This window comes from Pagrus pagrus (assembly GCF_965226575.1).
Source record: "Pagrus pagrus genome assembly, chromosome: 11".
NCBI lineage: Eukaryota > Metazoa > Chordata > Actinopteri > Spariformes > Sparidae > Pagrus > Pagrus pagrus.
The window spans coordinates 14,982,494-15,001,076 of NC_140195.1; the positions used below are offsets into that span (position 1 = coordinate 14,982,494).

The window sequence follows — 18,583 nt, forward strand, 5'->3', positions numbered from 1 at the left end:
TTAAGGTCTGAGGCTACTTGAGGAGAAATATGTCTTTGAAATGTCACTTTACTTCAGGTTCAGTTTACCTTTTATTTGATCATTTAGTGTAAGGAGAAAGATGAATACGTGCAAAACTACATGTTGGAAAAAGTTAAGGAGCGAAGCATTGAGTATGACGCATGCATGGATTCCCTTTGTTTCCTTAACTGGCTTTCACAAAGTGCTTTTCTAAACACATAGCGCGTGTTTTGCAGGCCTCTCCTCTGTTTAATGTAGAGAGCCCATCAGTCCTGTCACGTAAAAACCTCAGACCGCCAGGTTTTCTTGCTATAAGCAGTTAGACTATTATATTTTCTTCTATGGATTGACAAAATTCTCCAACCTGTTTAGATAAGAAGTTATTATGTGTTGTTTAAAATCTTTGGGTCCCTTATTTCCTGAAAAGCTTCCCTTCTGGAGAAGTTTTCACAGTGTAAAGATGAAACAAAGCGAAGCTCACCAACACGTCTTGTTTAGATTGGGATATGTCTGGTATGGCTGACTGCACAGAGCTTACTTTATACCACCCACTAGCATGGTTTTAACTCATGTTAGTGTTCCAATGCATGGTCTAATGACTTTAATGTAACTGGTTGATTGATGGCAGAAAAGCCCTGGTTCATTTAGCCTGTGATGGATGAAGTCCAGAGCGGAGGTCTGATGGTGACAGTTCAAAACAGTTGTAATCTCCTGTCAGTCACACAGCTCCCACTCTGTTACACAACAGCTGCCATTTAACTATGTTTAGCTAATATTTACACTGCACGCGCATGACGGACAGCTGGTGTAAATATGAGTGAATGTGAGTCAGGATATGTGGTAGTTCATGTTGTTTCTGTGACACCTCATCATTACTAAACAGATGGTGTAAACACAGAATCATTGCTGTATGTTGACTTGATCTGGCGATAAAGATGTTAAAGTGCCCTTTTTAGCGACTCGAGCTCTCCAACAGGCAATAATGGGCTACTAAGTTCAAGTCGCTGTCATCAGTTTTTACACAAAATGAAAGTAATATAAGAGAACCAAATCAAGAGTTAATCTTATGCAGTTTCGTCATCAAAACTGTTGTTGATCAGTTAAAATAAAATGTAATTTAATAAAAGTTTCCGATCAAAGCTCTGTTGCTTCTTCAATGTTTTCTTCTCTAATACACTGGTTTCAAACCTTTTTGACTTGTGACCCCTTAAAACGACAGAATGTCGACTTGTGACGCCTGAACCCAGATTGCATGTGTCTTTTAGCTGTGACCTGTGGTTTAAATGTTGGTGTCCATTTGAATGCCAAACATCATAAAATATTGTTGGCTGACAAAATATTTAGCAGCAAAAAAGACTCAAAACTGCTTTGACAGGACTTTGTGATGATGGGACTGTTTTCTGATAGAAGCCACAATACCAAATCTTCAACAGGAGAACGTAACTGGATACAGTATACTCGTAAGCGTTCTTGTTGTTTAAGCTAACTTCTAGTCCGTTTTGCAGTTGCCGATCCCTCCCTCACTCGTATGTCACCACATTTGCACGACTCCTTTGTGTTTGTGAGGCAGCTCTCTTTGCCTCGTTCTTTTCTTCATGTGTTTCCTTTGCTTGTCTCAGAGGTAGCCGGTAAACAGGAGGATCCTGCTCTCTGCGAGTTCTCTGTCCTGATTGGATAAAGTGGGCAGGGATACCAGAAAATGTCATTTCTTGTTTTTACTGCATGAGCAGTAAACTAATACAGAGATATTTAACACTTATTGTACTGAGAAAGTGCTTTAAGTGGGAAATATTATACTTTTTACATTTATTCTACAACTATAGTTGCCATTTACGGTTCAGTTTAAGATTTTACCTAAAGAAGATATAATGAGTTCTTAAAATATGATTCACTGATTCACAGATTAATTGTTTTCAACCTTTTTATCTTATCACCCCTTACAAAACTGTGTTATTATGGGAACAGATTCTCATTTCAGATCACAAGTCTCAACAAAAGTCACATTAAACCTAAAAAACAGAAAGTCAAATAATCATTTCCTCATTCATAATCATCTAACGACCCCTCAGATTTATCTTTTAAATTAAGATAAAAAATAAAATAAAAACTTCTTTGCTGCTTCTGCATTGTTTCAAACATTAATCTAATGGGTGCGACAACTTGGTTCCTCCTATACACCTTGCCGTGTCATGTTATAAGGAGTTACAGTGGTTCATTTGAAATCTGATATGTGAGCAGACCAGAGCATTAAGCTGAATGGTCCACATAATGGTCTCCTTCACTGAGGGGCTCAAGAAACCAAAACGAAGACTTGGCTTTAATAGTCCGAGCCGGTTAACTGTAGGGAAACAGCAGCTTAGAGCATTTAAGTTGTGTGTGGGCCTCCTGTCAATCACACTTACAATTTCCCTAAACAGTGAGGACTCAATGGCCAAGGACTTTAGAGATGATGAAGTATTCCAACTATCTGCAATGGTTACTAATGCAAACCAGGGGGAAGGGGTTCACAGCTAAGTCTTGCAGGCCAAGAGGCTTTTCTTTCTGTTCCCTCACGTGTGGATAAAAGCACCGTTGAGTGAACAAAAGCAACCAGACTTTACTGGTTTGTAGGCTGATTATGGGACTCAGGCAGTTAGGGAACAGTAGCATTACGATGGAGAAATCCTTGAATACCCACATGCTGAGGCTGCGAGTCCTTGTATATGTTTTTTTAGAGGACACAGCCCCGACAGTTGGACGAAGTAGTAATACACCAGGAAAAAAGTACTGGCATGAAAATCTACTCAACTAACAGCACTGCTTATGACTTTTTTCACTGTAACATTGCAGTCATGTTGTGTCTTAATCCAACAGAAATTGCTTTTTAATCAAGGTCATAACTTCTTGATGACGCTAAGAACAACCACGAGGCCTGGTCAGATAGCAGTTCTGATGTCAGACGCCCGTGTCTCTGAGGTTATTTGACAATAAAACAAAATGATATCTGTCTGCACAGACAGCATCTTCAAACATCCATCCATGACCTCAAAACCAGAACATCTGATGATATATTGCCGTTGATAGAGGCACAGCTGTCCTCTTCTCAGTCAAGATAAGACTGCGGGAGGATATCACATATAACTTCAAGATATAGACTAATCTTTGTTCTTAAGACTTTAGACATATGTATTGCAAAAATGTAGAAAAAACAACTTCAGTATCAATCCAGGTTAGGCACAAAAGTTATGACAAAAGAGAAATGAGGACATTATTATTGTGGCGTAAAGCAAAGTGTACCCTTTATAATTGAACAACAGTGCCATCTTGTGGCCATTTGGTGTAGTTGGCCAACATGTACATGTGTACAAAGGTTACAAAGTCTGTGTGTCTTTATGTATTTGTCCTTTGCATATCTACCAAACTGTTCACCTGATCTGCTTCACACTTGGTGGGTGTATTACTGGGGACTCAAGGACGTATGAGTGAGATCAGGGGTGGGGTTAAGGCCAACCTTTAGACCTCAACAATGGGGAAGGATTTTGAAACCAAAGCCGGGTTCTGGTGGTCCAACTCTCGATGGGGATTATCACGGTGAAACCCTTGTGAATGAAAATCTGAAATGCGTTTAAATATTCTTTCTCCTCTCCATTTCTCTGTCTGTCTCTCACTCATTGAGGATGACGAGGCGCAGTGGTACAGCAGACAACACGCTGTTCAAAATGTTCTCAGAATAATTTTAGTGTGAAAAAATATACATGAACACATTATTTCAGCTGGGGGTCGACTGATATGTTTTTTTTAGGGCTGATTCCAATACTGATGTTTAGTAATCCAGGAGACCGATAATTGACATTTCTCAAAAGTTGAATGTAACCAACAACAATTTACTCAAGTACTGTACTTATGCACATTTTGGAGGTATGGAGGCCTCAGTATTTCCATGTTCTGCTACTTAACACTTTCACTCCACTGCATTCATTTGATCAATTTATCTACTAATTAATTTGCAAATTCAGATTATTCAGTGCTGATTGGCTATTACTCGTCACATCAGTGTTGTGGACACTGAGACCATGGAGCGGTGTCCACTGAGGTTAAATGGAAAACAGGACATTGTCTGATCACTAGTGAGATCATGTGGAGATAAATCCTTACAGGAACCTGATTTTACTGGTATGGCAGGCTTGCAGAAGGTTTGGCTTCATGAAAAATATTACACAGCTCTTGGTTTTTGCTTATGTAAAAGATCTCAGATCTCACTAGTGATCAGAGAGTGTCCTTGTTCCATATCCTATTTTCTGTTTTGTCTGCTTTGCATTAGGCTGTGGTTTATAGTTATTTATTTTTTAGTTTCATTTAACACTTAGTTAGCTGTGTGAGCAGGGTGTACTCTTCCTCTTTTCCGGGTATTGACTTCAGCTCACTGAGACACTGTTATGGATGTGCAAATAGACATAACGCATAGATGGAAATCCTGGGGTGGAAAACCATTTCTGCTATTAGAAATGATGAAGAAATAGGCCCAAAAAGGATGGTTTTACATCTAAATTACATCAGTAAATCATTCTCTCTTTCTCATTCTCTGTTTTAAAGATGAAGTAGACTGATGTATATAACACTCACACAAAATGTTCTGTGGTAAGAATAACAGAAATTCTAAGTGGATTTATAAAGCACACCCATTTAGGCTATTAATTGACAATTGGTAAACAATCATAAAAATCAAGTGTATATGAAGGAACACAGCCAGCGACAGGTAATTTCAAAACGTTTTATTTTACAACTATCCAGTCTCCTAAAATACAGAAAATGTAGGTAATGCACTTTATTAAGCAATGACATAAAAGACAGAACTGTAGACTGTAAGACACAAGACAGAAAGTATACCTAATCACATTGTTCGTAACTGCTTGGAGTACTATGCTGCCACTGTACTATTTACAATGAGACATGGAATCATCAGGTATTAATACCTCAAAATATAGCATAAAACTTGTACAACTGCCTGCAAGACTTAACAGCAGATTGAAATCATTTTCTGAATTACAGTATGTTTAGAACATCGTTTTAATTCTATACACTGACAGTAATTGACATTTATTTGGTTCTGTATTCAGAATTAGCTTTATTCTTATTGTTCAAGTCAATGCAATTATAGAGCAGCTCCCAACACCTACAGCTGATAAAAGGTAAGCGCTTAAAACCAACCACAACAGTTGTTAAAAACCTCATTCAATAGTTAATAGTTAAGCACACCAGATTTCAAATGAAATTTATATGACGTTCAAGTCTGGACTTGAAGCCGTCCATTTAGAGATGTTATTGGTTGATCGTAGCAAATTTTATCCATTTGGATTTGTGTAAAAAGGGCTAAGTGGTTTGTCTGATGTAATGTAAACACCCTTAGATCCATCCATCCAGCCGACAGCTGAGGGGACACCCTGGACAGGTCGCCAGTCAATCACAGGGATGACACATGGAGGAAACCATTCACACTCACACCTACAGGCAATTTAGATTCACCAATTAACCTAACCTGCATGTTCAGGCAGGACTTACTAAGTCCTGCCTGAACAAGACTTAAGACTTGTTGAACAGAAAACAGGAACAAACAGACACTGAACCATGACACAAGCATTAGACAAAGCCCAGTAGGGGAAAAACACTGGAGCTCAAGCACAAGAAAAATCACTACACAAGAAAAACTCTGGAATTTCACAAATTTGAAAGATAGAGCACTGGTTTAGTCACTAAACAAGACGGAACAATCTGCACCAGAGTGCAGAAGAGACCGGGTCGATATAGCTGAGGTTGATGAGCTGATGATCTGAAGGTGCGCCTCTCGGCTGCTGCAGATACCGCTGCCACACCCAAAGACACAGACAAACACAGGGAAACGAGCAGGTGAGGGAGAAGGGAAGACAGATATTCTATAAATGTGTCATATTGTTTATTGTGATACCAATAACGCGATTTTTAAGTATAGTACTATGAAGGGCAGTGGTTATAAGAATAAGTATAAGAGTAAAAAGAGTATAAGAATGTCACACTTTCCTTCACATTCCTTCCTGAACTTATTGGGTAATGCATATTGCCCAATAAGTTTGGGTGTTCACTTACCTGAAAAGGGCAGTGACTAATCTGGTGAGGTGAGATATAAAAACCAAGTACTGTTCCAACCCCTCAGCAGTCTAAACATGTTTTAATATTGTTTGTGTGGCTATCCTGATATATCTGCTGCTTGTTGGACCAACATAGAAAGTGTTGGTTAGCCACAGATACTTTCCGACAGCTACAAAACGCTCAAAGATGATGGCAAACGAAGGAAAGGTAATGTATCATGTAACTACACATCACACTTCATTTTTTCAGTCCTAGACAACTATAGTAATTATTACTGTACTACTTAAGATTGTGTATGTTTGTTGTCAGTTGTTGAGTCCAAAGTCAATCTACAGCTTTTCATTTTTGCTCCACCACATACATGTTTTTAATTGTATCTATTGATTTTATTCCTCTGTAGCTGTGGCTTCATGTTTGAATTCAATAGGCCTCATTTAAGAAAATGTTTGAATTCTTATCCTTTTGCAAGCTCACAGAGCCCTCGAGAGATTAGAGCTGGTTGTACTGGTACTCTTTTGGGTAATATTTTCAGACTGTGTCCGGCAAGGTGTTTAATGATCCCGTCCACGAGCATTTGGAGTTACACCCACTTCTCGTCAAAATCATCGACACGCCACAGTTCCAGAGACTTCGATTCATCAAGCAGCTTGGCGGGGCCTACTTTGTTTACCCTGGAGCATCCCACAACCGCTTCGAACACTCCATTGGGTATGTCTGCATTTGTTCAGATACACAAACACTGTTCTGTGTCCTAAGATACTCAATCCTAATGACAGGTAATCGACAATGACATGAACAAAGCAATGACATTAAAAGGTAACATTGCATACCTTAGTACAAGTATACAAGTCCATATTTTCTGTTTTGCAATATCATACGATAACTGAGTAATGAGTTGGGTTTTTTCATTATTGTGCTATAAAGGGTGGCACACTTGGCAGGAGAGCTTCTGCGAGCTCTGAAAACACGGCAGCCAAAGCTTGAGATCACTGACGAAGACATCCTTTGTGTGCAGATTGCTGGTCTCTGCCATGACCTGGGTGAGTAATACATACCTTTTTCACTAGTACATGTGAAAGGTTTTAAGTGGTAATTGCTGGTTGTGATTAAGAGTAAAAATGACAGATTGACAGTATTTGGCAAATTGTCAATAAAAGCTGGTGTTGATCTAATGTACAGCATTACGGCAAGTATTAACAATTAAAGGCTGGCCCCTAAATGAAGAAAATGGACAATGTACAATTTCGGTATTTTTCTTTTAACCTGTTCCAATTTTAAAACTCAAAGGTTCCTGCAGATATTTCAGATTAAATGCCTTACAGGAAAGAAGAGGAACGGTACGGGGAGGCCATTAATGTGAAACATTTGCAGTTTTGAATTTCATTGAGATCAGCTTAACATAAAAACAAAGAATGGTGAAGCGGAAAGTTTTGGTTAAGCTCAAAAGAACTATAGGCAACAGTGTTTGTAGCTCTTCCAAACCGTCATGCTGAAGGGCAGGATTGAAAGACCAGTCTTCAGAGAGAGAGGAGTGAAGCGATAATTGTTTTAATATACAACAATGGTGTTACAACTTGGTAAAAGATGTGGACCAAAATGCAACAAACACACAGGAGGCAGACAGGATTCAGGAACTAAGGGAAAGTTTTATTGAAGAAAAGCTGAATGATACAAAAAAACAAGAATCCAGGAAAACCAAAAATTAGTCAAAAGGACAAAAAGGCAAAGTAGCAACAAAAGAGCTTAAACAAAGTGCAAACAAAAGCAAAATACAAGTCAATGAAAACACAAGAAACAAAAACCAGAAACATACCACAGGGAGACACTAGGAGCCACTGGAGATAACACAGGTGAGAAACACAGGGTGTCAACACAGGACAAACTGACAAAGACAAGAGGGAGCACAAAGATTATATCCACACACACACTAATGAGGGGATGAGGTACAGGTGGAGTGAGGCGGTAAAAGGGTAAATTCAAATTTAGGACACTTATCAATCATAGTCACTGTGATTCATCACTAACAGCTGTAGTCAGTTTTTTTAAAGACCCATATGGAATCTACTGGTATGTTGATGTTGATGAAAGAAATGTACAGAAATGTACAGTACGTCATCATGAGTTTATCATATTCGTCAAACAGATCAACATGGCTGTAAAGTTAAAAATGATATTAACAGCAAAAAATAATAACAACAAATGGAAGCAGTAGTTAATTTATAACAATGCAATTATTAAATTGGGGGAGAGTAAAGGCCCGTCTCTAAAACTTGCCCTATTTCATATAAAAACAGGCCTGATAAGTTCATGGTAAATGGCAGCACTACAGCACTTGGCACATTCACCCATTCACTCATATTGGGTTCAGTACCATAAGTAACATGCACCTGGAAGATCAGGGGATCAAATCACCAACCATCATTCCTGCTCTACCTCCTGAGTCACGGCTACTCACTTTACAATTCACACACGATAATTATCATGTTATCTTGTATCTATTTCTCTATATCTAGGACATGGGCCCTTTTCCCATCTGTTTGAAAAGTTCATCGAGAAAAAACGTCAAGAAAAGAAGTCGGATCCAGGCCATGATGAAAAGTGGAAGGTAAGTTTTCAATTATATGAAAAAAGAAAATCAGAAAATTAAGGACAGAAACCTAGAAAAGTCTCCCCCTCTATGACCTGCTCTGCTCTCATGTTAAAATTACTTTTGCCGTTGAACACAAGGCTGATTTGCATACAGGCAAGACATGAAAGAAGTTTTGTGTTTGAGTGCCAGCTGACACGCCCCCATGAATGTATCATTTTGATATATCACCAGTCTCCACCAGTTTCTAGTCTCCACCACCACACCAAACTGGAAGGGCCTGCAGTTCTTCTGAGTACCAGTGACGTCACTGGTACTCAGTGACGACCCCCCCCCCATCACAGTGAGTGATTGTTTTTTTTACACTACAATTCTCATATTACAATATGAATGAGTCTGCTTCTGTTGCAGCATGAGGAGGCCTCTATAGACATGTTTGACCATCTGGTGAAAGACAATGACCTGGAGAGGGTGATGAAGGAAGACCACCACCTAGAGCCTACCACGGACCGGGTCTTCATCAAAGAAATGATTTACGGACCTCTGGACACTAAAGCAGCTGAAGACAAGACAGTCAGTCATGCTCATGTGAATTGTGTAAAATCAGTTTCATCATTGCCACAGCAGCCAATACTTAACCCACTCTTGTGTGTCATCTTCTCAGTGGCCATATAAAGGTCGGTCAGAGAACAAGTCCTTCCTCTATGAAATCGTGTCCAACAAAAGAAATGGCATTGATGTGGACAAGTTTGACTACTTTGCCAGGTGGGACTTGTTGAACAGCTGCTGTAGAACAATTCACTTTATGATATAGAAGGATGAACTACTATGTATTACAATGACAATATTCTCTGGATTATTTTAACAATATGCAGGATTCCTCAGGGTGAATTGATTAGTTCAACATATTGAGCCAAATTTCTTCACATATTTCTTAACTTTGATTTATTTCAGGGACTGCCACCACCTGGGCATGAAGAACAACTTTGACCATCGCCGCTTCTTCCACTTTGCCAGGGTGTGTGAGGTGAAAGTCGAGGTGAATGGCGAGAAGAAAGTCGAGAAGCAGATCTGTGTTCGAGACAAGGTTCAGACATTGTTGCTTTTTATCAGATTTTAAACTGCAATCCATTTATCTGATTAGATGTGACTAAACTATTGGTTATCTTAACAGGAGGCGGGCAATATCTATGACATGTTCAACACGAGGTACCAACTCCACAAGAGAGCCTACCAACACAAAGTGAACAAGAACATAGAGACTATGTGAGTACATACTCTTCCCATGTTGGTACTCCAACAACATCTAGCGTTGTCTGCTGTCTGATGTAGCTTATGTCATTTCCTTTATGATTTACTCTCTTGTATGTTACACTGCAACATGTTCTTAAAAGAGATAATGATGTTGGGTATGATTATCCAGGATCACAGACGCTTTTGTAAAAGCAGATGAGCACATCAAGATTGAAGGCTCAGAGTTCACTCTCTCCACAGCCATGAAGGATATGAAGGCCTACACCAAGCTGACAGGTCTGTAGATACCACTGTGATCTGTGACCACCAAAATCTAATCAGTTCATCCTTAACCCAAAGTAGATGTTTATGACAAATTTGAAGGAATTCCCTGAAGGCGTTGTTGTAATAGCACATAACAAAACATAATGCCTCCGGCCTCGGCTATCACCGGCACAGAGGCATAAAAATGTCAGACTGTTGTGCTGCAAATTTCAAAACCAATCACCAGAGAATAACCTTTACCATGTGACAAGTTGTTTTACAATATATTCGTGTTACAAACATGTTGAATTTGATATATTACAGATGATCCTTCTTGTAAGCTAATGTAAGTGGTTAAGTGACTGTCTTGATATTTAAGATAAAGAACAAAAGATTAACTTTTTTATTAAAGTAATATACCAGTAAGGTGCTGAAGATTGTATTTATCAATCATCATCAATCTTTTCATACATTTAAGAGATCAGAGCTGAATTTGTCATTTATTTGACTTGTACAATATTGTTAGATTTAGTTAAGAGAACATGTAATTATCACAAGTCTGCACAAACCTGCTAATACACTGACTATATATTTCTGTACTTATTGTGTGACACAAAATGTAAATCATCATTTATTTCCAAATTTTATTTCCAAAATTGAGAAGATTTTACATGAATAGATATAATAAAGGTAATTACGGGGTATTTGTTGATTGTAAATATATTATCATAGACGATCGGCCTGAAAACCAGTTGAAAATTCAGCAAGCTTGTTTAATCGTGGCTAGACTTCCAGCCTAGAAATACTTCAGAGGCGTGGCTTCTGATACGGCAGCTGCTTTGCCACATCACTCTTGTGAACAAGAGCAGCCAATGAGGTATCTACATGTATATATCTGAGAGGTTATTATTGTAGGTAGTTTTGATCATGTGACCATGCACATTAAATGACACCAGATCCTGTAATGTAGTTGTAATCAGTGATAAACATCAAAATACGGGATTAAGCCAGCCTTTATCAAGGATGTTTAAATAATATGAATTGGATTATTATTATGTATTTAAGAATTAATTATTAAGTAATTTTATCACATAGTCAATTTTTTTATTAATTACAGTACTTTGTAACCTTGTCAAACTCCTTGTCAAAACTCACCTTTCTTCAACTCTGTTACTGTTTGTCCTGTAGATCGTGTGTTTGAGGAAATACTCTTCTCTTCCTCCAAAGAACTGGAGGATGCTAAGCAGATTCTAAAGAGGATCATCTCTCGAGACCTCTACAAGTTTCTGGGGGAAATAAAGATTAAGAAACCCACCAAGGTGCGTATCTAATGTCTCTGTGTGGCCATGTTGCCTTACACATCTGTTTGAAATAATTAACTAATTCACTATTACAACAGAGCTGGATGTAAAACTCTTTTTGTTCTTGTTAAGTGCACATTGCTTGTTTCACTCGACACTATCATTTTACACACCTTGTATAGGTATTTTGCCTGGATTTCATGTCGACCACAGCAAAGTCCAGGGTCATTCCTAGAAATTGAATTTGGATGATGTGATAGCAAAATCATTGGCTACAACTACACTAAGCTGAGCCATTTTTAAATCACATTGTTTTTGTGTGAAAACAATGCCCACACATGAGTTTGCAGGCCATTTTTAGACCATTGAACCCCCTTCCAGTCCCCTCCTAGTCCCTGTGACGACCTGTTTTAATGGACAGCCAATAGCGACATTCCTTACTGAGGAGTTGGCAACAGTGAGCTGTTGACAGTTCAGAGGCTATTGACAGTTCAGAGGTTAAGATGAAAAGACAGAAGAAAAGAAAGAAAGGAAATGTGAGTTGGTAATAATTTTGTCCAAGAGGATATTTATATTTTCTGTCTAACGTTAGACTTGTTGATGTTAAGCTGATGTTGTAATTCAACATCTAACTAGTAAACTCTTGCTAGGTAAATGTTGTTACTATTAACGTTACTAGCCAACGTTGGTGATAATATGGCGGACTTTCCAGTAACGTAACGGACAAAAGCGTTTTGACACTAAAAACTGTATTTAAGATGGTTTTAAAAAGAACATGATTTTTTTATTAACTTAACCCATGTAACTTGAAAACGAGTAACGTTACACATCTCCCACATCTACAAAGGAGTTAGTCTGTGTGTTTTTCGCTTGTTCTTGACATTCCCATCAGTATTTTTCTATACCTTATTCATCTCCACTGCTTTCATTTTAGAGATCAGATGGAAAGCTGGAAACTAACACTGGTGAGGGTGATGGGGGCGCAGGGAGAGCCAGCACTGCACAGTTGCAGGTAGGTGCTATATGAAGGGTGAGGTGATTTTAGTTTGTTGATCATGAGAGGAAGGTTTGAACATGATAAGAAGTGAACACGGTTGAATTTAAACAATAATATAACAAACATGATTTTAATATTGCACTAGCTTTCCCATCAGTATTTTTCTATACCTTATTATCTCCACTGCTTTCATTTTAGAGATCAGACACTGGTGAGGGTGATGCCAGCACTGCACAGTTGCAGGTAGGTGCTATATGAAGGGTGAGGTGATTTTAGTTTGTCGATCATGAGAAGAAGGTTTGAACATGATAAGAAGTGATCGCGGTTGAATTTAAACAATAATATAACAAACATGATTTTAATATTGCACTAGCTTTCCCATCAGTATTTTTCTATACCTTATTCACCTAACCTTAAAGGGTTAGGGTTAGGGTGCTTGTAGTAACTGCAGTCTCGTCGCATTGTGTGACATTGTGATCAAGAAATTGTTTTCCTTTTAGGGTGTTCAGAGCAGGGACAGACAGCTGAGAGACACTGAAGTCAGGGGACAGAGGACAGAGTCATACCATAAACTTACCATGGCATGGTTTACGAGGTCAAACTTATGACGGGGCAGCTAATATGGCTGGGAAGCATGCTGGTGCACAGGCACTGATAAAACAAGAGCAGCCACTAGCACTTCACGTTCATTGTGGAGCCCACTGTACTAATTTAATCACACAGAAAGCTTGCTTAGCCTCTGTTCTGATCAGAGACTCATTGGATTGGGTCAACAAGCTTGGAGTCCTTTTGTCTCATTCAGGGAAGTTTAAGGCGATCCATGCAGCAATAGCATATGCAGAGAATCCATCATGCACTGCAACAAAACCCCTGTGTCCAACGAGATGGACAGTAGGGGGCAAAGCCATCACAGCTGTTTTGTCACAGTATGGGTCAGTGCTGGCTAGCTTGCAGGAGATGGCTTGTGGTGCCTCAAATACTGCATCTACTGCTAATGGCCTGCTAGGGCAGTTTAGGAAAGGCAAAACAGTCTTTGGGTCTCATCCTTGCCTCACCAGTGATTTGTGAGCTTGAATGCCTGAACATCTCTTTTCAGAAGAGAACTGAAACCATTGCTGGCATGCGGGCTGCTGTCCAAGTTGTTAGGACCTCATTCAAGGCCAAAAAAGATGATGCAAGTTTCAAAGCTCTGTTTGAAGAGGCGACGGCTGTGGTTCAGTCTTTAGGTGTTAAGCCCATTACCATTCCACAGACCAGATCGCCCCCCAAAACACTTTATTGAAGGAGCTGAGGTGAGGCACATCAGCCTAAAAGTGCCAAGGACCACTACAGAGGGGAATTCTTTAAAGTCCTTGATATTGTAGATGCACAGCTCAGTGAGCTATTTAACCAGGATGACTTGCTGACTTTGCAAAAGTTGGAAGAGACACTTCTGAGTGGAGAGATTGATGCTGCAGTCATTGAGAAATACCCAGAGTTGAACAGAGAGTCACTTCCAGTGCAACTTTCTATGTTTCGCCTAAACTACTCATTTAGCAACAGTGCAGAGGCTGCAGGGATCATTTGTGGATTAGACTATTTGGGCAAGTGGAAAACCTGGTCAGGTTGCTTTTGGTAGTCCCTGTTTCATCCTCTGAGACAGAGAGAAGTTTTAGTGTCCTCCGCAGGCTCAAAACTTGGCTCCAGTCCACAATGAATCAAAACAGACTTGACCATGCTGCTGTCTGTCATGTCCATCAGGATAAACTTGACTTACTGGACAAGAAGTCAATTTGCAAGCAATTTGTGGCTGCAAATGACAGGAGGAAAACACATTATGGCTCTTTTGCCTAGGCCAGTGTTTTTCAACCTTTTGTGTGCCACGGCACGTTTGACACTGAAATCACACGGCACGCAAGTTATTGAATGCAGGACTGTACAGTGCTATCCAACTTTTATTTGTGACAGAAAACTACACAGGAATTGACATTTATCAGTTCATTAAATCCATTCTAATGTCTTTTTCGTTTACCTTTACCCTCACACACCAGTTAGTTATTGGAAATGTGGAAGGATATCACACTCGAGAATAAAAACAAGTTGGTTTATATGTTAACATTCTTGATGCTGTTTTTGCCTTTCACCTTAACCTTTGCCTGTATCTGTGTCTGTTCATTGAGGCATAAGATACAACTAAGAAAAGAAAATGTATTCAGAAAATTTGAATTCAAATTTTGATCAATATTCTTCCCATGTTATTTATTAATCTACAAAACTGGATGATTAGGCCTGCAATTAAAGAATTGATTTGATATCTATCAGTTCATCACTGGCATTCAAAATGTGTTTTCCTTTACCTTTACAAATGTATCTTTTTAGTAGAATAAAATACATTTGTGAATGTTTTGCAGTGTAGTTAATTTATGACATATTTCTGTTCAAACCATTAACAGATCTGTCAGGTTTCCGATGTGTCCCCCTCAGTGTTAAACTCATTCCTACACCCCTGCCTCCTATTCCCTCTGACAACCTGTTTTAATGCAGCCAAATTCACAACACAGTTGTAGTCATTTACATATTATTCTGTCACTTAAACATAGCTCATAGATACTACATAGATGTGTTTTAGGAGGAGGTAGATTGGGACTGGTGGTTTGATCACTTATTCCTCCTGTTCATTGTCGTTGTGTCCTTGAGCAGGACACTGAACCTAAAGTTGCTCCTGATAGGCAGGCCAGCGCCTTGCATGGCTGCTATGAATGTGTGTGTGTGTGTGTGTGTGTGTGTGAATGAGTGAATAGTTGAGCACTTTGTCCGTTAAGGTTGAAAAGTGGAGTTTAAGTGCAGCCCATTTACATTTTAATATGAAATGTAGGCTAGATGTTATTTCCAAACTGCGAAGAGTTACATCATTTTTCAAAAGCTCCATTTTCTTCAAACATAATACAGGAAAATGGACTTACACACTTCAAACTTCATTTTGGGATGAGAAAAACACTGTTTTGTGTGGACAGAGAGCCAAAACCAAGAAACAAAGATATTCCTCCTGTTTCTTACCCTTTCACCTTCCTCCCTAAGGTTGTGAGAAATGCTTGGAAGGAGGAATTGAAGAAACCGCTCACTGATGGATTGAAACCAGAGGACTTTGTAGATTTGGTATGTTTTTCGTCTAATTACTTTAACTTCACTTTTCTTAAAATCTTGATCTTGATGATTCATTTGATTTGTCAGATGCCCTCTGTTGCGGCAAAATTCAGTTGTGAAAATAAAAAACAACTTCTAGCTCACCTTTGTCGTTTAGGACATTACTGTGGACTATGGGATGAAAGGCAAGAACCCTGTGGATTATGTGAACTTCTACAGCAAGGAGAACCCAGACACGGCAGGCCCGCTCCCCGAAGAGAAGGTCAGAACTAAAGCAATGATGACAAAATATTTAATCTTAGTCTTCCCTTGCATGAGCTGTTTGTGTGTGTTGTTGTTGTTATTCATGGGGCAGCTTCTGGTATGTTAATTTTTACAACTTTATGCTGCTGTCGTTTTTAAGGTGCCCCAATTTCTCCCAAAATACTTTTCTGAGACGATAATCAGGTTTTATTGCAAGAAGACTGATGAAAAAAGTGTGAGAGCTGCCAAGAAACACTTCGAGCAGTGGAAGAAAACTCGAAAGGTAACAATAACATCTGAAAACTATTTCCATCAATTAATCTACCATTCTCTTGCTACATGTATTAACTAATAGAGCTATCTTATAAAGATATAAAACATCTCTTCAAATAGCCTGTTTTTTTCTGGCAAACAATCCACCAACTCCAAATTATCCGTCACATAAGACAAAGACAAGTAGCAGATTCTCACAAGTCATAAGCTGGATCGAGGTATCATTTGGCATTTTTCCTTTTAATGCTGCACTGCTCTTGTTTATACTGATGCACTTGTCTGTGCTTTCTTTACCTACCTGCAGGACAAAGACGATGGACCAGCAGAGAACAGCCCTGAGGTAACAACTAATTAATCTTAAGTTGGGAAGATGAAGATCCAAAACTGAAGAAAGAAACCAAAAACTCCCTGGTACTCATTTATTCATTATGATTAGAAATTATTAAACTGCTGTATATGGTGAGTATGTGACACCATTTTTCTCTAAAAAACAAAACAAAAAAACATTGACGCATGTAAATGAGTATCAATGAGGATGCATTGATGCACATTCAGGGCATGTACTTAGGCCTGTTCAATATTATTCACATATCTTTGTTTTAGTTTGATCATTTTAAACTCAGTCACATTTTAGACTCCTTTCTCCATCTGCAGCTGTAAGTGCCTCATTTAAGACTGAATCCCTGTTTAATACCATGTTAGTACCAAATACATTACATTCTGTCATTATGTTGTGAAAAATCAATCATGGTTACTTAACACGTCTTTGTGTAAAACTGAATACTGAATGTTTTACAGCAGGGTTTATTCAGCCATCAGTCACATTTATGCTTCTGTGTGTATTCTTCATGATCAGGTAAAGATGTAGAGCACTGCATAAAGCACATTTACAATGGAGTAGGTCATTTAAAGTAGACATTTACTTCTTGATTATGAGTTTCAGATATTTAGTGGTGTTCGGTTTTGATGTTAATCATGTTAATCAATATGGAAATCTGATAACATCATGTTTTGACTTTGAGTGATGTTTGATTAAAGTTAATTCTTGGTGGTGGTTGTGGTTATTTTACTCTTTTTTGCACTTTGTATTTTCTCTATCAATATGAAATACATATTTAATAATCTGTCATGCTATACAACTCAGTTTGCTTTCTTTGATGTAACCACCTGTATGAATGTGGTTAAGACAAAATTGTGAAGAATAAAGGGAAACCTACCAGAGGTTATTATAGCCTTTCAACTGTATCCCTATTGAGATGGGTTAATAACAGATTGTGCCTGCTCTTTTTGAAATAAAGCTCTTTTTCCTCTTTGTTGTGTGTCCTCTTGTGGTTCAACTTGTCTAACATTAGATATAATCATATACTCATGGAGAATGGAGATGCTATATAACTATAACAACAGTTGAATTTGAGTTTTTACGGTGCAATGTATTTATAGCAGATGATATGGAACCCCCAAGGTCACAAAGATTATTTTTCTAATCCTATGGCCATGCAAGAAATATGCCAGGACTCATATGAATTAAGAAAAGAATATGACTTAAAATATGTAATGATTTCAGAACACATCTTTAATTAATTAAGCTCATATCAAACACTTTGAATGTATGAAATAAATCTCACAATATGGCTCATGACTAACTTAAAGTGTGAACAAGGTTAGCTATATTTGCTCAAAGTAATTATGTTTCAATATTTTAACTAAATTTTATCTTTAACACATTTTTATTTAATTAAATGTAATTGCAGTGGCTCTGTAATGTGACTTTAATGTCCCCGTCAACTTCTGTAGCTTCACTTAGCCACAAATCAAACACCACACACATAAGCACTTTAAAATTCAAGTGTGGGACATTTACTGATTTATTTTATGCTGAGGAACAAAACGTGTAAATATCTTAAGCCTGTGGTGACCAGAGACTCTATTTCAGGCATTTAGCTGAAAACCTGTTGACTTTGAGAGGAGGGAACTGGATGTGCAAAATTGCATACAGATTTCCAGGTTCTAGGACTCATTACTGCAGCACTCCATAGCATCTAAATATTGCTTTTTTTGAGGACAACCAAGTGAATATTCAAGTGTCAAAAATTCTGACAAAAAATGTTCGAGTTGATCAATTTTAACAGGTAACTCATTATTTTAGAGCAAACAATATGAGTTTCATACAAACATAGGCACCTTAGATGCTGTTCCTGGTTTACACTTTACATTTATCTTAAATATCCAGCCTCTACACAAATGGCCAGTGAAATATGTCTTAAAGTTGATGCTACAGGTCGGACTTACCAAGAGGAGGGTTCAGTCCCGTCCAGTGCTCCGGACCACGTGTGTTTACATTACGACCATACCTCAACTGCAGACGCAGATAAGCAGTTTTCAGAGCCCTCACTGAACGGAATCCTGGGTCGTGACGTCATCACTATGTTTGGCTCCACCCTCCGCGCGCCAATCACAAGG

At 38.5% G+C, this 18,583-nt stretch overlaps 1 protein-coding gene across 1 annotated transcript; it reads left to right on the forward strand.

Annotated features, from left to right (window-relative positions):
* Positions 1-6,283: 6,283 nt before the first annotated feature.
* On the forward strand, positions 6,284-17,396 carry LOC311264755 (deoxynucleoside triphosphate triphosphohydrolase SAMHD1-like). Its single transcript, XM_084365845.1, has 16 exons — positions 6,284-6,309; positions 6,635-6,810; positions 7,027-7,142; positions 8,616-8,730; positions 9,085-9,262; positions 9,354-9,454; positions 9,644-9,776; positions 9,864-9,955; positions 10,113-10,219; positions 11,375-11,505; positions 12,422-12,499; positions 12,683-12,727; positions 15,542-15,619; positions 15,765-15,869; positions 16,011-16,133; positions 16,428-17,396. The coding sequence occupies exons 1-16, from the start codon at positions 6,289-6,291 to the stop codon at positions 16,476-16,478; spliced, it is 1,650 nt and encodes a 549-aa protein (XP_084221971.1). The 5' UTR covers positions 6,284-6,288; the 3' UTR covers positions 16,479-17,396.
* The last annotated feature ends 1,187 nt before the right edge of the window (positions 17,397-18,583 follow it).

Coding starts and splice junctions, on each gene's coding strand:
- LOC311264755 (XM_084365845.1), top strand. CDS start 6,289: ATGATGGCAAACGAAGGAAAG. Junction 6,811..7,026: donor CGCTTCGAACACTCCATTGG/GTATGTCTGCAT, acceptor TGTGCTATAAAG/GGTGGCACACTTGGCAGGAG. Junction 9,777..9,863: donor AGATCTGTGTTCGAGACAAG/GTTCAGACATTG, acceptor TTATCTTAACAG/GAGGCGGGCAATATCTATGA.